This window comes from Ciona robusta, chromosome 1 (genome assembly GCF_009617815.1).
Source record: "Ciona robusta chromosome 1, ASM961781v2".
NCBI classification, from domain to species: domain Eukaryota; kingdom Metazoa; phylum Chordata; class Ascidiacea; order Phlebobranchia; family Cionidae; genus Ciona; species Ciona robusta.
Genome location: NC_143235.1, coordinates 3,153,236 through 3,173,456, shown reverse-complemented (window position 1 = coordinate 3,173,456; position 20,221 = coordinate 3,153,236). Strand labels below are relative to the sequence as shown.

Below are 20,221 nucleotides of genomic sequence, written 5' to 3'. Positions count from 1 at the left end.
CTTAATATTCAAATATCCCGATCGTGTTTTAAACAATTAACAACGGTGTATGGGAGTCGTGAGAAGTCCCGTCTTCCCCCACCGACCATATCTCACTTCTTTCTCTCGTGCATCACTAAATATTCTGAATTCACTATCCTTTTATAGGCAGATACTAACTATGGGGACAAAAAAGTACGTAAACCAAAAATCTTCAAATTATTTTTCCACACACACCAACTGACCCGACGATATTTCATCTGAACAATTACTCACAAAAACAAAATTACCTGCGGATTTTTCTTAAAATATTTGTCGTCCAAACATGCATTTACATTTTGTACAGGGCAATAACAAATAGGTGATATACGGAAGATTAGACTACCTGTAGCCAATTAAAAATTAAGGTATAAAATAGAACGCAGGCTATAGTAGCGAAATTTCAACGCAAAAAAGGCAGCTATTCTACATAAAACATTTGACACAGTTTATATAACGCTTATGTTACGTTAATATATTCTATGAAGAGTACTGTGGGGGAAGATGGGACATCTTCAACACATAATATTCAAATATCCTGATCGTGTTTTAAACAATTAACAAGGGTCGATGGGAGTCGTAAAGTAATTTTCTTTGTTTACTACCAAATAAGAGAGAAAATAGAATAAAACGGTGTCCCATCTTCCACCACCCTACTATATAACTTTAACAACGCATGGACATTCTGTTAAAACTATACGTTATAAATTTTATATCACTGAAATTTCACGACTTTCTGTGCTGTGCCGATGTTACACTTGTTAACTGTTGTCGCGAAACGCAAGGTGTTGATTGTTTCGTTGGCAGCTTTTTTAGTCGGGTTAACATTTACGAGCATGAGGGTTTTACTATTACCACCTAAGCTGTCCATGAGCAAAAAGGTGAGTTTAGAATTGCGGAAAGGAACGTGACTGTCCTGTAATTAAAATGTGCTTTAGTAGATTATATTATAAAAAAATTAAATCTTGGTTGAAGGTTACTATTTATGTATATTATATTGTTATCTATTTTTAAATGTATATTAAGTTACATATGTGGTAACTTGTAAGGTGGCACGAGGTGTATGAAACAGAACACCTGTGTTATAACGACTGTTGTTTTCAGCCAAGAAACAATAAAGCAAGTTACATCTTACAAAAAAACAACCGCAAAGCTACATACATGGTAACTTGTAAGCGAGCACGAGGTATGTAAAAACAGAACACCCGTGTTTCAACTAAAATCCTTACCCTACCACGTGATGTAGTATAAAAAGTAATATATAGTGGGATAGGGAAAGATGGGACACCTTTATCACATAATATTTAAATATCCAGATCGTGTTTAAAACATTTAACAACGGTCTATGAGAGTCGTAAGGATACGAATATATAATTGATTGAATGATCTTTGTTTACTACCAAATGCGACGTAAAAATCAGATGAAAAGGTGTCCCATCTTCCCCCACCCTAACATTTATAGATTACCTTATTTGCAAGAGCTGATATGACATTACTTAGTTCGGACAGTGAGCCATTAATTTTCTGAGCCTCCTTCAGCCTTGTACCACATGATCCACTCTCAGCAACTCTTTCTGATCCAGCAAGATCTATCAGGTTCAATACAGCTGAAAAACAATACAATAAAAAGTTAAAAGTGTTGTTTTATCATTACGTTTTTTGTATATTGTAATAAGTGAGTAAGTGCCTCAATTATTTTGAAACTACCTCCTTTTTATTTTTGTATTAAACTTTTGTTTTTTTTCCCCTCATTTTTGTATATTGGAACACCAGATTTGTTCAGAGAAAAAGGTTCTAACCTATTCATGCCTCTGTTTCATTTTAAACAGTTTGGCACATTTTTTTTCGAAACTGTTATACTCAGTGACACACAGAGGGGGAGAGGGGGTTTAAAGGTTGCTTGTGAGTTGTGACCTATCATTGTTTTTAAAAATAACAAAGATCCCGCAGTGTTCTGTTTCATATACCATGTGCCAGCTTACGAGTTACCAAGTTTATTACTTTATTGTGGGTGATTGCATTTTGGGAATTTTGGACAACTAATTAGCCATTAGTGACCACTAGGTGGGAACAATTGCCTCTAATATTTTTGTAGAACTGCGCCATTGAATGTACCCATATATTATTAATATTCAACAGATCTTACAATCGTGTTCTTCCCCAGTAAGTTCATTAGTCGCCACAATTTTGAGCATGAATACAGAATGGGATCGTGAAGATCGGTCGTTTGCGTTTGTAGCTGCAGTCGCTCGTTTTTGATTGGCTTGTCTTAGCAATGCCTGGACCTGTAATGTAAATAATATGAAAATTAAACAGTGTGCATGGTACATCTGGTAATCTGGAAGTTGGTTTTATTCATTTCAGTCAGCGGTGGACATAAATATTTAATTTATTTATTCATTTTTCGTTCGCTGCGCCTGGGTGCATATATGTGTTTTAACAACTTGAATTCAGTAACAACTAACAATAAATCGATTTTACCCAGCAATATATTAAAGTTTCCCCCCTTATTTCAGCCTATTAGTCAGAACAGTGATTTATAACGAATCAGTATTACACCTGTTGTAATATTAGTACAAAAAACCTACTGCTTTAAGCTAAACACTTTGCACCTTACTTTATCATATCACCCAATAAATTTTTTTAATAAAATATTAGAAACACAAAACTAAATGCAAATTTTCAATTAAAAAAAATAACATTTTCAAAAAGTGTTTATAAAAATTAGACCAAAATTTTAAGCCAAAAATTAAAAAATAAACATACCATGTTATAATTGGTAACCTCATGTTCAGTTAGACCGTTCACCCAGACTGAGTTTTTCTTTGAAGCTTTGGTAGTTCTGATATCCAGTTTAACACCAGATTCAGTCTGAAGTAAATCTTGTAAAACCTCTCGGTAAATTTCAACATGCTGTACTGATAGCTTGTACTGTGAAATACAATTTCAAATTAGATTTTTTTGGTAATCACTAATTTCAGAACTAGCTTGTACTGTGAGCAAAAATTTTACGTTAGATGCGGATTTTTAGAAAGTTTAAAAAATAGGGAAACGTTACAGTTTATATTCGTCACATTTTTAAAATTATTAACAAAATCTGGGGTGATATTTTTTAAATGCAGTTACACTTGTAGTTGTTAAACATACGGAACCTTATTAACTAATAACTAATGTGGTAAATGTATATGCTTTGGACTTGACCAAACCTATAGTTACCATGTATGCAGCTTTGTGTTGCCATTAGTGTATCAAATCTTAGTAATGTGGATATAGTAGAGTGGGGTAAGACGGTAAATGTTTAATCCCATTTTCGCATGTAAAAGACAGAACACCCGTGTTATAACGACTGTCGTTTTCCGGCCACGCGAGGATAAAGTAAGTTACATTCATTGAAGTACGTAAAACAAATAACATAACTTAAAAACTTACCACCCAACCGAACTTGTTCAGTTCCTCACACTTTTTAAATATAAGTTTGACAGATCTTGGTATAATACCAAGCTCATGCTCACTGTTGGTGCCTTCCATGGTGTAGGTTTTACCTGGGAATAATTGGTTTGGTTATTGTTAGCATTGGATTAGAAGGTCAGAGCCCTCCCACAAAAAATATTTGGTTTTACTATACATCCCATGCTCATTGCATAGTTAGTTATCTTAGGAAAGGTAACATTTCTGGGTAGTTCATAAAAAACTTCTCAAATGTACCAATATTAGCAAATAATGTACTAATATATATTGCAGTCTGGGTGTTGAGGTAATAGGCCAATCCTAAATCATAGGACCCACGATGTGGGGCCTCACCCACATAAAATAGGATGGAAATTAATAAATATTCTGTTACTTCTTCTTCTTTCGGTATAAATGTAGTGTATTTCCAACGTTTTTTTCCCAGATGAAGTCTTGTCAGATGGCCGACCCGTAACGAAATAATAGAAATACAGTACGTTTTTTGTATCAGATAAGCTGCTAAAAGATTATATAAACTGTATTGACACTTTACAGTATACTTACCAGCACCAGTTTGTCCATAGGCGAAGATGCAAACATTATATCCGTCTAATGCACTTTGCACTAGCTGTGCTACGTCTGCAAACACCTCTTCTTGTGTGGATGAATCTCCAAACACGCGATCAAATGAAAATGGAACAACCTTTTGACCGTCCTGGGTTAAAACAAAAGTATTTTACCTTAAAACAGAAATAAATGAATGTAACTTGCTCTATTATCGCGTGGCGGTAAACAACAGTCATTATAACACGTCGTTCTGTTTCATACAACCTTCTTGAATGAATAAATGAATGTAACTTGCTATATCCTTGCATAGCCAGAAAACGAAAGTTATAATTATAACACGGGTGTTCTGTTTCATACACTTCGTGCTAGCATACGAGTAACTAAATATGTAACTTTGTGGGTGTTTTTCTGTATCCATGGCTTACAATTTGGACAATCCATTGGCGACCACTGGGTTGGAGTAACAAAGTGTCTTGCCCAAGAACACATACGCACACCACGGCAGCATCGATAAGCCTTAAGCTTAAGGTAGCATGTACTTACATTGGTAATACTAAGTGACTTCCCTGCTTTCCCCGGCATCTGCATATGTTCGTTACTTCCACCTTCAACTATTTCTTTTTTAAGCAGTGGACGCACACGACAGAACACACGAATGTTCCCCTGGATAGAAAATATATAATAAGTTGCTTATTATTTAACGTGTCTGCATATCCACATCACATGCAATGGACAGTAAGGCATAACTCAACCATACCAAACTAAGGAATGATTGAAGTCGCTGCGAAGGGAACAGGTAAAAGGGCTCAAATGAGCCTTAAGCTTAAGGTAAATATTTCTATATGAATATTAATGCTCAAACGTGAATATGTGATTTAAAGGTACCACCAATGGCCAAAAGTTTAAAAAAAACAGCTTCTGAAAAAAATGAGTGTGACAGTGTCAAAACTACTAATCTAACCTCTAAATAGTCAGCTGTGTGACAATGCATGCGATTTACAATAAGAAAAAATGTCATTCAAAGCTGTACTGTAGTAGAATTATGAGTGTTGCATTAGTTACTAGTTTAACACTAATTCTGCATCTTGTAACTTGTAGAGTGTGATAAGACGGTAAATGTTTTGTTACTACTTACTAAAAATACAAATAATACCTGGATAAACCACAAACAGCATACCAACCTTAAGTTCTTGAACAACATTGAGTAATTTTCTCCTTTCCTCTTCACCCACCATCAACTCATTACTTTGGTTAGCACATATTTTCAACTGGTTTTGTAACTTTATCTCTGTGGTTTCAAGTAGGCTCTGTGAATCAAATCAGTAGTAAAAGAAACAACATTGGAGTTGTGGCACAATGGTTAGTGCAACTGCCTCTAATCTAGAGGTTAGGGTTCAAGGCTCGTCGCTGCTACTATTGTAGGCTTGTGTCCTTGGAAAAGGCACTTAACAGCAATTGCACCAACCCAGTGAACACTAATGGGTTGTACAAATTGTCAGCCAATCAGCCATTTGAAAAAAAAAAAAACAAAAAAAATCACAAAAAAAACAATCACCAACAAAGTTACATACGGGGTATTTAAAAAATATATACGTAGTCTATATACGTAGACAATGACAAATTATATATACGTAGACAATGTCGTAGCAACTTTTCATGAAAACTAAAAAATGATCCCTTTGGCCTACACACAAATTTACCCTTTAAAACACACAAATGTTACACACATGTTCCATTGCCATTGTAAACTTTAATGAAACACCCGCTAACACACACTTACTCTTGTTGCTTTTAATTCTTTTTCAAGTTCATCATTGCGGTCGGCAAATAAGATTTTTTCACGTCGTAGTTGCCGACACTCAAGGTCCAACTCATCACGAGATTTCTGGCAAACTCGAAGCTGTTGCTGAAGGTCTTCACGCTCTCTGGAGCAAAAAATCCAATTTTAAAAGTAGGGAGGGGAGGGAGGGCAAGTCTGACTATTTTAGGTGGAAATCCTAACTATAGGCCTCATATTCTATGTGGGCAGTGTGGCATGCCATGGATCCTAGGATTTAGGCCAGGATTGGCCCATTACCTCATAGGCCTCATATATCTTTACATAAATTCTCACTCTTCTTTTTTGTAAAGCTAAAAACGTTTATTTAATTGTAAAAAAACATGAAAAATGCAGTAATTTCAACTCTTATATTTCATTATAATCGCTTTACAACTGTTTTTACTTTTTGTTTTTTTACCTTTTCACTTTCACAAAAATAGCACACAAATACAACAGTCTAAAAAATTCTATGTTATACAGAACATAGTTGTCTAAACTTACAAGTTATTTTGTCTCTCCCTTCTCTCAAATTCGTTCATTTTTTCTCTGAAATTTGTTTCAATTTTTAGTTTTTCGCTGCGAACTGCATCCAGGTCTTGCTGGAATCGGTTTACGTCGGTGGAGAGAGTTTGCTTCTCTTGGACGATCACTTGTTTCTCAGATTCAAGAGCCTAGAAAAAAAGATTTTGATCTGCTATTTAAAGTGTAACAAATATCAATTTTGATTTATTAAAAAGAAATGAATTTGAGGCAGTTAGTCTTTTTACTTTAATTATCAGAAACCAAATTTGTAAGTTCAACCTGTAGTCTCTGCAGAATATTTTCCAAAACCCCTTCATTTTTCCTAGTGGCTTCCGTCTTTTTTGCAAGTTCTTCTTTTGCATCTTCTAGCTGTCCCTTTATATCCCAAGCTTTCCTCTTTGATTTTTTCTCTGCACTGCCTAGTAAGACAAACCAAGTTTCAAACATTTGACATATACATACGAATGTAGTGGTGTTGTAGCACAAGTACTAAAATGTTATTAATTATGAATAAAGATATTACACTTTAAAGTCTAAAGAAATGAAAATTTTGTAGCCCTTAAATACAAGTAATTGTTAATTGAAGTGTCCTGCATAAGGACACATTGGACCACAATGGTAGCAGCGACGAGCCTTGAATCAGAAACCTACGGGTTGGAGGCATAGGCGCTAACCACTTTACCTCAGCGGTGAAAACTGGAAAGTAAGAAAATGACATTGGTCCCATACTCCCATGTTAACCTCTTTCTAATGATTACTGCTCAAGTTTCCTACATTAGAAATTAAGGACACTATGGATAAACAATTTTACCTCCAGATGTTCTTGTACTTGCTGTAGGTTTAGCTGGTGGTTTAAAAGTTGTTTTGCTTCTTGCTGGTGCCGAAGAGATAGAGCATACTGAAGAATTTGGAGAGACTGGAAAACACAAAATTTTGATTCCAAAATTAAACTTTTGATTTAATGCACAATAAGCTGATAAATAATATGATAATGTGCACAGGCCATAGGTGCGAGGTCTTTAATGGGCATACAATTAGTGTAACAGGCTAACAGCCTCAGAATTTAGTATCCATTGATAAGTTTGAAAAGGAAAAACATAAAAATCTTGGCCATTGGCACTAAACTTTTTAAAATGGGTGTGATAGTTGGGCAGGGGCAGTGATAGTTGTACACATGCCTATGCAAACAATTGGTTTTAATGTTTTTTACATAAATGCATTGCAGAAAATCCCAGGGTGTCCCTATATACTACAATAAAGCTATCTACTTTACAATAAAAAAATCATCCGTTACAGCTTAAAGTTCAGGTTAGTCACCTCTTTTTGGTTTGTAAGCTTGCCTTCCTGTATTAACTTTACTTGTGGTGGTTGTGAGTGGTTTTCTTGGTCTTGGTGCAACTTGTGTTGGTGGAACAGGGGCTGTAAAAATAAAGGTGATATTAAGTTGTTTAATTTTTGCTATTTTTTTACCCTAACATAACTGCTGTAATAAAGACAACCATGAGCAGTACCGCAGACAGGGAGTGTCCGGGATTGTAATAGCACCTCTTGTTACAAAAAAAAAACAATATTAATCTTTGGAAATTAAACCCCCACTTATTTTATTTTAGATTAAAACCCCTCTTCCCCTTTAGGCAAGGTAGTGAGATAAACTACAGATTGATGCATTGAGGAAAATGCTAGGTTCGCATGACCTGCCATCCCAGGTTTGTTCCAATGTAGACAAGACATAATTAACAAATAATGAAATAAACACCTTGTTTTCCACCTCTACCAATCTTTAATGCATTTGATAGACTTCTTCTTGCTGCTTTTCTAGTTACAGACATAGATTGTGTTTTGAGTGAGTTTACTCTTGGGTTGTTAGGTTTAAACCGTTTGCTGTTTTGCGAATTATCACTGTGTTCCTCGGACTTTCTTTTTGCCTAGAAACACAAAAATTGACCTTTTTTGTCAAGGTATTTGGTCACAAATGAAGAGATGAGTTTGTCAGAGGAACTTGCACTGTTTTTTGAATCATGGGTGCTAATTTTTTGCAAACACAAACAGGTACTGACACTTCTGTTTATGAGTATAAAAGTCAGCAAAGCAAAATATCTACAATTTAGCAAATGCTAACAGAATTGAACTCATTGACCTTAATTGTTAGGTTCAGACAGCAAAAGCAAAGCTAAGACATGCATTGCGAAGCTCTCTTACCATTCGCATCTCAGCACAATCTGTCTCAAATGTCTAAAAGAATCAACAAAATACATGTATATAAAAAACAAAACATCAGAAATTCTAATGTAAGCAGATTAGATTAATAGATTCCTTGGCTATGAAATAAATGCACAATAATATGATACGTACAACCAATAGCATGTTATGACTAGATTGGTAAGTTTGGGCAGAGAATATTTTTTCACAATTAATATTTTATATATATTTTTACATTCATACATATTTTTCACAAATTTGAGCAGATTTTCTTCAAAAATATTTTTTAAGCAGATTTTTTTAACAATTACCCACAAATTTTACGGAAAAAAATTAAATTCTGATTTATTATCCATGCAGGCCAATTTTTTCCAATCTGGTGTTATTCAAGCCATATGAAGGAATCTTACCACTTTTGGTTTGGGTGCATTATTTTCTTTGTTGAGTCTGGATTGAAGCGAGTAAGTTCGTGGAGATTGCAAATGGCTCGAATTTGCCTGTTTAAAAGTTTAAACAAAAATTATATGCCAACTAAGCAAAAAGCAGCCGGCGTAGACTGTTTCAACTTATGTGAAAATAAAACTATAATATATATATATATATATATAATAATAAATGATGTGTATGTATAATGAATATAATTATATAGGCTACACAAAAAATGTTGATTTGTGTTTTTATGTTGCAGTCTTTTCCAGTGAGGTGAGCAAAATGCACCTTATTACCTAAATAACTATGATTTACAAAGTAAACTATAAAATTACGATATTAAATCAACCTTACCCCAAACAATGAACGATTCATGGGAGCAGGGAGTTTGGATTTTTGAGGAAGTTTAGATACGCTGACATCCATTTTTAAGAAACCGTTTTCCAAAAAAAATATGAACTCAGCACAGCCAGTAGCTCCAACACGTGTATTTTATTTAATTATATTCACAAGTTTTGGTTTACACTTCTTAGTGTGCAAAAAGAAGAAGGTTTAGACTGTTAAAAATATTCAGTTAGTTTTCATATTATAGTGAGTTTTCATTGTCTTTAAAACGTAGGATTTTACGTCAAGTAGGAAAAAACATTTGCCAATCAAAGTATCCCTGATATAGCTACCTATATCCCTATATGTATAATACATATATAATATAGCTGTTTAAACTTCATACATTCAATACCACAACGCAAAACGAAAAAAAATCAACGCAAAATTTACAAAACAAAACTCCCGCACTTTTCAATGTGAATTGAAGCGTAAAATAAAGCGCCACCTGTCGGTCGATGTTTGAAACATTGGGCATGGAATTTCCGATTTACATTTTTTAATTAAATTTTAAAAGGTATTTTAAGTGCATTGTAGTTTAAACGTTTTTTTCATTTTATTGTACATATGAAATGTAACGAATAAATGAAAGAAAATGAAATCGTTAAATTAGCTATGCAGTTTTGTATTTATCTATTATTAGCTATAAGCTATGTTTATAAAAAAGATTCAGAAAGTCTGTTATAAGTCAATTACAGTAGTGGTAAAAAGCATTACAATATTTTCAGAGTGTGTTAACTTAACAACTTTTTACTCTAGGTTTGTTGGGACCATTACGGTAGCTAAGTTTGACATCTGTCATAACTTTTTTTTATTAGATTCGTTGGTTTATGATCCTTTTGGACAAATCGCTTATAAAGTTACAAAGATGGAATTTTAGTACAATTTTACCTTATATTGCCTTACTTTTATATTTCAAAAAAGTAGTGAACAACTATAATTTGAAAAATATCGTTATGTTTTGTCATTTCAACAGTAGTGGCTCTCTTTGGTCGAATTCCCATACATTGGTTTCAAACTGACTTATACGTATTTAGGTTTCAGCTGGTGTTTAATTTGTGCAATAGAATCATTTTGTTGTAAATATTATCTGTGTAAATTCGTACTAAATGGCGGACGACAGTATATGGGACAGCTGGGAAGATTTTGCCGACAGTGGGGTAAGACTTATTCATATTTTTTATGCTGCTATCATTGTGGGCGTATGTATGTGTCCTTGAGCAAGACATGTAGCAACAATTGCTTTAAACCAGTGGTTAATATTGGGTTGTCCAAATTATCAAGATACATTGGCATAATATGTTATTATACAATACAGCACACCCAAGTTTAACCTTACTGTTATACAGGACATTGACAAACATGTTGAAAATGGACTTAATATCAATGGAACGGACTATGCAAATTACGACGAAAAATTAAAACCAAATAAAAAGAAAACAGATGGAAGAAATGATGATAGTGAAGGTTATTTTATATTAAATATTCTCTGCATTAAGTTAAAAAATATTCTGTTAAAATAGTTGATTTGTACGTTAAATTCAAGCCATATTTGCTTATACTCTATTAGAAAAAAAGTGAATTTTGGGGTTAAGTTTTTCATTAGTAGCATTGAAAAGGACTGTTGTTTTGTTGTATAGCATATGCCTAGTACTGTTGATGAATTGAATATTGTTTGCTGATAAAATAACATTAGACTATAGCCTATTATATTTTGTAATCATGTTTTTAACCATTAAAAAATTTTGTTTCAAATTAATGAAAATAAAGTTAAGTTATTTATATAATTCTGTAAATGTTCTTTATTTACTACTAAATGACCGATAGGAGAATAAAAGTAAGGCGACCTTAGATCTTACCTTATTACAACAAAATACTAACCAGAAAAACTATAGCAATTTGTTTTTACATTTTTAAATCAGTAAGTTGGCTCTGCTCTTCATTGAAGAAAGAATAATTTTTTAATTTTCCAGGGAGAAACAGTTTAAGCCCACAACCTGGATTTCGTATTTTAGCCAGACCTGCTGTAGTACATGAAGATGACCAGAACAGGTGTGTAAAAAAATAATAACTTAAGTTAATAAATGGTAATGTGAATGCTTATTGACATGATAAGATAATGTTTTTTTTTGTACTTGGACGCATTTTGGTTTGTTAAAACATATATGTGAGTGTCACTCCTGTTTTGAAGGTTCAGGTGCACACTCACACATTTGTTATAGACAGTGATTTACACATGCCATTCAAACTCATTACTGGGACCAAAAAAAAAACTCAATTGGTTACTCTTTGTAATTTTTTTATTCATCTAATGCCCTTTTTGCATGCTCACTTTTATGCGCGTAAGTACCCGCATATTTACTCGCAAAAACAAAGTTAACACGCAAAAGTCATAAGCGTTTGCGAGTACTTACGTGCATAAAAGTGACCATGCAAAAATGGTATTGATGCATTCGTTAGAAACTCAGTTGGCTACTGTTTATATTTTCTTTAATTTATTGACTTTCATTTTGATGTATATATATATTCTTTATTTTTCTGCTAGAACGGCATATACCCCTCAGTTGAAGATCCTAAGGCGGCCTGGTAAATCAAGTGAGCAGCAAAGGTATGAAGACGAGCAACGTAGATTAGCTGCACAACAACCTGTTAAGACACTCGCTCAGCGTGAAGCAGCTTACGCAGCAGCGAGACAAAGAATTATGGGAAATGAGAAGAACAAATCGGGTAACGAGACACATGCAAAATCTGGAGGTACTGCTCAAGAAAATAGGTGGGTTTAATATTTTTTTCTCAATACCATGAGAACTTTAGATAATAATATGTAACTGACAGGGCATACAACAGTAACTCCTAAACGTCATATGCTTTGGTATTTCACTTTTAATAGAGAAATGATATGATTAATATGGGAATAAATGTAGTTAAACACACCAGTGGCGGATGGTTGTGCCTCTAAGTTGATTTTATAATTAGACATGCATATTAACAATTTCTGTTATCAATCAAAGGTGTTAAATTTTAAGCATTTGCATTTTAGGTCATCCAGTAGACCGGAGCATTTACGGCGGTTTTCGAAATCGAAAAATCACCAAAATGGCAGCACCACCGAAGTAAGACGGCAACCAAAAGGTGCCCAGAATAGCAAAGGCTTTAAAAACAACAGATGAAAGAAAGGTGATCTGAGTACAGTTCATGTGATGGTAGACCAGTGCCAACAGCTTATACTGTTGTGCTGTAATCACCATTTATATCACATTCAATCAGAAAAATCGAAGTGTGAACCCCACACTGTATGGTTCGCCATAATGCTACCAGCTACCATGACAGTGTATGGCAGCACTACAAGCGGTATACCAAGAGTCTTGGCATGGCGGACAATGCAAGCACTTCCCTCAGTGCAAGATGCACTTTCGTTTTACAAGCACCCCGTATTATGTTTAAAATGCACTTTTTTCGCTTTTGCATCTGTCTCCAAAAATGCAATTCATCTAAACACTCTAGTTATTTCAAAGGACTTCATGGGTTACCCATAATGGTTGAATAAACCTCTGCATTCAGTGCAACGAATTATCCAAGAAAAATTTAAACTGGTCTTGTGGTAATAGTCTAACTATATATTCTTTTCAATTGCTGTTCAGTCTCTTGCCCAAGGATATATAGGCTTATGAGTATTGAGCATTGGACCTAGTATCCTTTGGTTATAATGCAAGCGCATATCTTTGATAAAAACTTCCCTATATAAACAGAATAGTAGGTCTTTTAGTTGCTGGCCATAACAGATAAAATAGAAGCAGCTTTTATTATACATAAAAAGATCACCATAAACTAAGCTAAAGTAACGAGAAACATGATCTGATTTAAAAAACATAAAAAGGGAAATAAGAAAGACACTTCGTTTTTTAAATAGAGAAAATATCTTTAACACTTCACGTAAGGCTTACATTCAATGCATTATATAAAACTGGATGCTGTAAGCATATAAAGCAGTGGTACATTGATTTTAAAGATCAGAAAAAAAAACAATTTTATAAAGTGGTAAGCATGAAATAAATGTAACTTGCGTTTACGACAGTCGTTATATTATAACCTGGATGTTCTCTTTAATACACCTCAGGCCAGTGTGTAAACTGGAACACCTGTTTCATGAAGACTGTCGTTGCCATACGTGGATAAAAAAGTTACAATTATTTATTTAAAAAAGTTTAATGATTATACTGATCCAATTTTTTCAAATTTTGCTCAGACCAATATTTAAGATGGGGTTAACCAGTAAAGAAAATAAAACAACTGCTCTAAAAATATCTAAAAACTTAAAAAAAGACCCCAACCAAGCCCATAATACAAACAAATCACTAAGTGCAAATATGACAAGAAATGGTTGAGTCAACACAAACAGCTGGTTCCTTGTATTAAGTATATCTCTCCAACCTTCGACGTCTCAATTCATCATGATTAATATCAGGTAGGTTCCAACCTAAAAGAAAAAATATTGTTTGTTTTTTATTTGGTTACTTCAAGTATGCAAAATCACACATTTTTTAACTTGATACTTAATACAAAGTATGGAAAACTAAATGAATGTATCAGTGTAATAATACAAAGTACGGAAACTAAATGAATGTATCAGTGTAAATGAATGTATCAGTTTCTTTATCTTCATGTAACTTAAAAGTGACAGTCCTTATAACACAAGTGTTCATACACCTGCTGTCAACTTCTGAGTTACCATGTATGTTACTTTGTTGGTTATTATATTTTTTATTTTTCTGTATGCAAGGCTGATAATTTGGACAACTCATTAGTGACCACTTGGTTGGAGCAATTACTGTAGAGTGTCTTGCGCAAAGACATACGCCCACAGCACAATGATGGAACAACAAGCCTTAAATGGTAAAACTATAATCATAAGTCCCAACAGCGCCACCAAAAGACAGCATAAATATAAACTACTGACCATAAGGTGGGGGTTGTGAGTCATCTGGGGGAGCACTTGGTGACTCGAATTCCTGATTCAGGTCTGGATAAATTCTATCAACATCTGAGGTAAAAAATTGGACAAGTTTTACAACAAGATTTTACTTCATAGGAAAATATTTTAGAATTAAAACCCTGAGATTGGACAGTCAGTTAGGTTTAAAATATTCAGCCACAAAGTTACAGTGTGATAATTTGTAACAGAAATTAGTGTTAGAAATAGAATACTCCTGTTTTAAAACGAAAGGTAATGTAATCTAAATATGCCTTATCCTCGCATGGCCTGAAAACAGTCGTTATAACAACATGGATGTTCTGTTTCATACACCTCGTGCCCGCTTACAAATTATCACATAAAGAAATTTATCACTTGTGTTGTGTTACAATAATATGGTATTTAAGAATACATGAAGAGTTATAAATAAAATTTGCTTACTGTTTTCTTGTAAACTTTCTTCAGTAGCGCGACGTAATTGCTCATCTTCATCCATACCACCAGTGTAGCTCTCATAATGCCTGCTTGGGCTGAATAAATAAATTAATTAATGTAACTTGTTTTATGCTTACAGTAAAAATAATACCAGTCATTACAACACGAATGTTCTGTTTTACACACTTCATGAAATTTATTGTTTTTAAAGCTTAAAAAACAAAACAGAAAGAGTGGTAGTTAAACAGAAAGAATAGAAAACAAAGCCATTTTGCATCATATAGTTTACGTGTTGTACTTATTATAGCATGTCAAAAGCAAAAATGATTTTAACAAAACAAGAGAAGTTAATTTACCTTCTACGTGCTCGACCACTGTAAGATGGTCCAACATATCTTCTGTTGCTTTGACCAAATACTAAAAGTAATTCAACTTATTATGACTACGGTGACATTAAGCATTATGTGTATAATTTATTAGTATGATGAACTGAATATAAATTTGTATCCCTGTGTAGCAGTTATAACACAGGCGTTCTGTTCATTTACTTGCATACACCTTGTGTTTTTCTTACTTTTTCGTGACATTTAGTGGTTTAACAACTTTTGAACCCTTCTCTTTGTTTTCTAAAAACATGATCTGAGCTATAGTTTTCAAAAAAGTTAAATAAAAATTATGACATGTTATGTAAACACCAACCTAGAAGAGGCCATTCCATGATACGTTTGAGTGGTCCTTTCACATATGCCAGCCCTACCAGTATCCCAGCAAGATGACCAGTAAAGGATGCATTGGGAACTAAAACCTACAAACAAACAAAAGAATTATAAAATGTGGTGAATAAAGTTAAACTCGCTAACCGATAAGTATAACCAATAAGTTTTAGGACTTTGGGAGAGACTGCAATTTTAAAAATACATTTTTTTTGTTTTTTTTTATGGGTGAGGTCCTTGTCAAGGACCTGGGATTTAGGCCAGAGAAAATACAGAAACCTATTGATTAATGTGTTGAATGAAATGTACTTTACCTCCACTTGTTCGTATGAACACCTAACAGCAGCAAGAGTAAAAGGTGGTTGGTTTATTGTCAGGGTATTAGACAAACCAGGACCCTAATCCTAGGGCCCATGCCCTGCCAAGTGCGGGACCTCGGTCCTCGCCCACATAGCAAAAATGTGGTTTACATTCAACAATGGGGTGCTAAAAGATATGACGTTGACTCTGTTTCAAAATTAAACCTACAATATTATGCAATGATGGAGAAATACAAAAGTTGCCCTCATAGTTTCATACATGTTATGTACAAAAAAGGAGTTTTTCTTACCTGTATAAGTATTAGTTCAAACCAACACGAAAGACGAGAGTTTACTGGAATGAAACCAAGGAGTAGAACAGTGCCAGGTTCCATTAGTTGTGTTGTTACTACTTTTACTGCAAAAACCACACCTGAAATAAAATGAAAAATGGTTAGAGAACTCTTATAACTAAGTTTTCTGTAAACCTGAATTAAAAAAAACTTGAAAAAAATCTAGTTAAAGCAAAAAAGAAAATGAAATCAGCATTAAATGACATTCATTAAAAATATATATAAAAAAACTACTCGCGTGAAAATGTCAAAAAAAAGTGTGGCTGCCAAACCCATTAAACAGCACAAATAAACTTATACTCAGTTTTGCTAAAGTAAAACAAATTCGAAAGTAAATTATGCTACGTTTTCAGTTCTTAGTTACAATAATGCACCTAAACAACAATGGCACACTTGTTGAAAAATGGTTAAAACCTCAAAAGTTAAAAAGGTAGAAACTTGCTGTTATGTGCAAATTGATACTAGTATAAGTTAAACTTTAAAAAATTACCTGAAAACCCTATGGCACACTGATTGATATAAGATCCATCCCGAAAAACATTTGCCGCTCCGTAATTTAACCATAGCATGACATAATTAACAAGGACAGAAAACACAGCAATCATGTATAGGAATCTTTTAGAGCCGATTTTACGCTCAAGACTTCTTCCCTTCCAGAGGAAAGATATCATGTTGTAGTAAAGATGCCAGTCACCACCATGGTGAAAGGTAGCTTCAACTATTCGCCTGTGTTAAAGGTTGTGTTCGTTTTTAATGTAATTTAAATACCCCACAGATTTAGAAAAGAAGAAAAGGATAAAAAATTTGCACTGCAGACATTTTTGGTTGGTTCAGCAAACTTGCTTTGTAGAGATTTTTTTTCTTTTACTTTTCTTTTTTATTGCTGTGCATTTCGTGGATTGAATACTGGTATAAAGAAAACAGAATACAGTGCAAGTAAAGAATCCTCTCCCTACATTACTTGCCAACTGCTAAACCCCATAACCCCCAATATTTCAATTTCTAACACATTTTACCATCCCCATCTGTAACGGACCGGTGGATTTTACTAGTGCCGTTAATGGTTTAGACAAAATGCACAAAACCCACCAATAGTCTCTTCTTTTCCACACTTGTGCAACACCTGCACACACTTGCAGGGGGTGGGGAAACGGCAGGTTTAAAAATTTGTGAACAAACCCAAGAAAAACGCCCACATTCAAAGCAATGGTGCCCAAAGTTACTGGCGGTATATTGTCAAAACCTGCTTGACAAAGCTGGATCAATAGTAGCATTAATCCCATGTTTCCACGTCCTCTCATACCTCGTCTTGATCTTCCAGGCCACATATTGTTTCAAAACGTAGTTTGTCTATTTTATCTAATTCGTTTTCTAATGAGTATTATTCAATTATTGGTACTGTAGTAAAGAATTTTGCGATACCTTACAAATTAGGCTGGCGTGGTTGGTAGTTAGGAGTTATTGGATTTTTACCAGCATCCAAATACCTATATATTACAAAATCAGTGTAAATATAGTTTATTTTTTTACAATACGAACGTTAAACGGTTACATTACATTTATACACTCTTTGGGTAATTAATATTGCACGACATTTTAGTAAGTATACATATACGAAAAAACGACAACGAAAATCACTACATGTTATGTACAATATAATAACCATAGTAGGGCTTCAGTATAAGCCTACTATGGTATAGGTATAACATATTACAACAGTTATAAGTTCTACGAAGTTTCTATGCAACGTCATGCTTAAAACTGCTGATTCAGGTAAATACATGACGCTGCATGTTGCAATATTTATGACAAAGCATTATAGGATTAAATAACATTTATTTGGGGAGTTAAATTAATTAAAAGATGAGCACGGAATTAATATTTTTCTTTAATATTATAAAAATATTTAATATTATAAATTAAGTTTATCATAAAGGTGTGATAGTACAAATTCATAATAGCCGATTTTTGTAATATTGTCCCATATATATGTGGTTAAATGTCCCATCTTACCCCACCCTTTTACTTATAAATGTCATATATACAAAGACATTATTGGCTTTTTAGTTAGTGCGAAACAGTAAACGCTTTCTCCAGTCTACATAAGCCAAATTCATGAACACATAACATCCGAAAACATTAGATAGTAGTACAGTGGCGAGAGATAAAAGTGTATATTCATCGTGTACAACGTATGTCAGCACAGCTCCTAAAGCGTCTGTGAATATGCACCCGGTAGTGCTAATCACGACCCGTTTAATTAATTGTCTTGTTGTTCGAATATTTTTACGCATTGCGTTATCTGATACAATATCAGGGGAGATTTTACGTGAAGTAATTAGGGGGTACAACATAAGACAAAGCAGGGTCACTTGGCTAAAACCTCTAACGCACATTAGCGCCAACATTATTTCGGATTCTGCAACACTGATTCTCCCAAAACAACACCCAACCGGCCCGTGAAAAACTGGTGTTACGTGACTAATTGTTCTGACGCCGGATATCCCTGCTAGCATGAAAAACAAAAAAAGGTAGTTAAACACATACAGCTTTTTGCCTTTGAAAAACGTATACGGACTGGAGGTGTATAGAAACATCTGTCGCGACCAAAGGCTGACGTAGAATAGAGTTTCCACTGCCCAACATATTACCAAGCCAGTATGGTTGTAAATACGACATGCAACGTCGCTCTTGGTGCCCAGGAAGATGTCAATACCATCAACTAGTATTACAGTAATGATCAAGACTGATATAATCGGAGAGAATATTCTTCCATACAATACATGCTTACTGACCGTTTCAGCTGTAAAGTTAAAGATCATTTGAAAATTTAAAAATCCGGCGCCGTGGCGTAGTGGTTAGCGCGCCTGCCTGCAACCATTAGGTAATGGGTTCAAGGCTCGTTGCTGCTACCATTGTGGGCGTATGTGTTCTTGGGCAAGACACTTAACGGCAATTGCTCCAACCCAGTGGCCACTAATGGGTTGTTCAAATTATCAGCCATACATAAAAAAAATTAAAAAATCCCCGAAAAAATAATCACCCACAAAGTAACATACATGGTAACTCGTAAGCTGGCACGAGGTATTAAACCCGTGTGATAACGACTGTCGTTTTCCAGCCACGCGAGGATAAAGTAAGTTACATTCATTCATTCATTCATTCAAAAACGAACATTTATATATAGGATGGGAAAAGATGGGACACCTTTTCACTCTATTCTTTTGTTGTTTGATAATAAACAAAAATAATGAACGAATTATAAACCGTATCCCCACGAATTCAATAGACCGTTGTTAATTGTTAAAAACACCATCAGAATACTTGTATATTATGTGCCAATGGTGTCCCATCTACCCCTACCCTGCCCTATTATATATATAACAACTGTCGTTGCCAAGCTATATGAGAGGATAAGAAAGTTAAATTAAAAGATCAGGATAATAACAATTCTTGTGCATCAAGACATGTGCTCTCTTGGTTTTTTATACTTACCGATTTTTCTTCGTCTTTCTTTTCGACATTGGAGCTCATAGTTCACGATCACAATACATAGGTATATAAACGCAACCAATCCAATAGCATGCATGACCGAGCACACAACCCATGACCTAGAACGGTATGGCAGACTTGGAAATGTCAAATTTTTATGCAATTCTGGGTTGTAGTTTGAACAATTCAGAAGCAATGGGTTAACGATACTAGAACTGTTATTTGATGTAGTAGCATTCCAGGTGTTATTAGTCGACATTGCGTTTTTTTTCTGGTTTCTATCTAAAGAAACAGAAAGTAATAAAGCGACACATGTCTTTAAATAAAAAAAACATTCCTTTTACTTGCAATAAAATACAATTCTGTCTTTTTTCCATAAGAAAAGTTATAGGAATTCCAAAGCTTTTAAAATAATTTTTTTTGCAAAAATATTCAAAAATAAAAAATAAATAAAAAACAATTAAAAGCTATAACTACCAGTAACAGCAAATCTGGAATCTAAAGTACTGTATATTTTTGTTTATGCCGGAAGTTTATATAGCTGAATTTTGAACTCATAAATATTTAGTAGG

At 34.1% G+C, this 20,221-nt stretch overlaps 4 protein-coding genes across 6 annotated transcripts; 1 reads left to right on the top strand and 3 right to left on the bottom strand.

Moving 5' to 3' along the window:
- Positions 1-265: 265 nt before the first annotated feature.
- On the bottom strand, positions 266-9,554 carry LOC149741408 (carboxy-terminal kinesin 2-like). 2 transcript variants are annotated; one of them, XM_089889767.1, is made up of 17 exons: positions 9,356-9,554; positions 8,983-9,069; positions 8,573-8,605; positions 8,130-8,298; positions 7,691-7,792; positions 7,185-7,289; positions 6,653-6,792; positions 6,353-6,522; positions 5,813-5,957; positions 5,214-5,339; positions 4,576-4,695; positions 4,030-4,180; positions 3,448-3,560; positions 2,785-2,949; positions 2,165-2,303; positions 1,486-1,625; positions 266-934 (listed from the first exon to the last, which is right to left on the bottom strand). In XM_089889767.1, exons 1-17 carry the CDS (start codon positions 9,425-9,427, stop codon positions 734-736), a joined length of 2,178 nt encoding a protein of 725 aa, XP_089745893.1. In that variant the 5' UTR covers positions 9,428-9,554; the 3' UTR covers positions 266-733. The 2 variants fall into 2 exon arrangements, with proteins under 2 accessions (XP_089745893.1, XP_089745901.1); XM_089889775.1 differs by lacking the exon at positions 8,573-8,605.
- An 832-nt stretch (positions 9,555-10,386) lies between these two features.
- LOC149741407 (SUZ RNA-binding domain-containing-like) lies at positions 10,387-12,881 on the top strand. Its single transcript, XM_089889887.1, has 5 exons — positions 10,387-10,545; positions 10,735-10,852; positions 11,359-11,437; positions 11,931-12,158; positions 12,426-12,881. Exons 1-5 carry the CDS (start codon positions 10,495-10,497, stop codon positions 12,553-12,555), a joined length of 606 nt encoding a protein of 201 aa, XP_089746013.1. The 5' UTR covers positions 10,387-10,494; the 3' UTR covers positions 12,556-12,881.
- Positions 12,882-13,168: 287 nt separating this feature from the next.
- LOC149741406 (rhomboid-related protein 4-like) lies at positions 13,169-17,612 on the bottom strand. 2 transcript variants are annotated; one of them, XM_089889833.1, is made up of 9 exons: positions 17,461-17,611; positions 17,247-17,400; positions 16,648-16,883; positions 16,116-16,237; positions 15,492-15,597; positions 15,149-15,209; positions 14,799-14,887; positions 14,343-14,426; positions 13,169-13,862 (listed from the first exon to the last, which is right to left on the bottom strand). In XM_089889833.1, exons 1-9 carry the CDS (start codon positions 17,483-17,485, stop codon positions 13,798-13,800), a joined length of 942 nt encoding a protein of 313 aa, XP_089745959.1. In that variant the 5' UTR covers positions 17,486-17,611; the 3' UTR covers positions 13,169-13,797. The 2 variants fall into 2 exon arrangements, with proteins under 2 accessions (XP_089745959.1, XP_089745950.1); XM_089889824.1 differs by having other exon boundaries at positions 17,247-17,612.
- Positions 17,613-18,091: 479 nt separating this feature from the next.
- On the bottom strand, positions 18,092-20,049 carry LOC149741405 (uncharacterized). Its single transcript, XM_089889845.1, has 2 exons — positions 19,653-20,049; positions 18,092-18,960 (listed from the first exon to the last, which is right to left on the bottom strand). The coding sequence occupies exons 1-2, from the start codon at positions 19,906-19,908 to the stop codon at positions 18,221-18,223; spliced, it is 996 nt and encodes a 331-aa protein (XP_089745971.1). The 5' UTR covers positions 19,909-20,049; the 3' UTR covers positions 18,092-18,220.
- Positions 20,050-20,221: the final 172 nt, after the last annotated feature.

Excerpts from the sequence above, each read along its gene's own strand:
- LOC149741408 (XM_089889767.1), bottom strand. The coding sequence starts at position 9,427 with ATGGATGTCAGCGTATCTAAACTTCCTCAAAAATCCAAACTCCCTGCT. Across the intron at positions 8,606-8,982 it reads ATGCACCCAAACCAAAAGTG|ACATTTGAGACAGATTGTGC; the intron begins GTAAGATTCCTT and ends TGATTCTTTTAG. Across the intron at positions 7,793-8,129 it reads TGGTAGAGGTGGAAAACAAG|CCCCTGTTCCACCAACACAA; the intron begins GTGTTTATTTCA and ends TTATTTTTACAG.
- LOC149741407 (XM_089889887.1), top strand. The coding sequence starts at position 10,495 with ATGGCGGACGACAGTATATGGGACAGCTGGGAAGATTTTGCCGACAGT. Across the intron at positions 10,546-10,734 it reads AAGATTTTGCCGACAGTGGG|GACATTGACAAACATGTTGA; the intron begins GTAAGACTTATT and ends ACTGTTATACAG. Across the intron at positions 10,853-11,358 it reads AAGAAATGATGATAGTGAAG|GGAGAAACAGTTTAAGCCCA; the intron begins GTTATTTTATAT and ends TTAATTTTCCAG.
- LOC149741406 (XM_089889824.1), bottom strand. The coding sequence starts at position 17,485 with ATGTGGCCTGGAAGATCAAGACGAGGTATGAGAGGACGTGGAAACATG. Across the intron at positions 15,210-15,491 it reads CATGGAATGGCCTCTTCTAG|TATTTGGTCAAAGCAACAGA; the intron begins GTTGGTGTTTAC and ends AATTACTTTTAG. Across the intron at positions 14,427-14,798 it reads AGAAAGTTTACAAGAAAACA|ATGTTGATAGAATTTATCCA; the intron begins GTAAGCAAATTT and ends TTTTTACCTCAG.
- LOC149741405 (XM_089889845.1), bottom strand. The coding sequence starts at position 19,908 with ATGTCGACTAATAACACCTGGAATGCTACTACATCAAATAACAGTTCT. Across the intron at positions 18,961-19,652 it reads AGAAAGACGAAGAAAAATCG|CTGAAACGGTCAGTAAGCAT; the intron begins GTAAGTATAAAA and ends TTAACTTTACAG.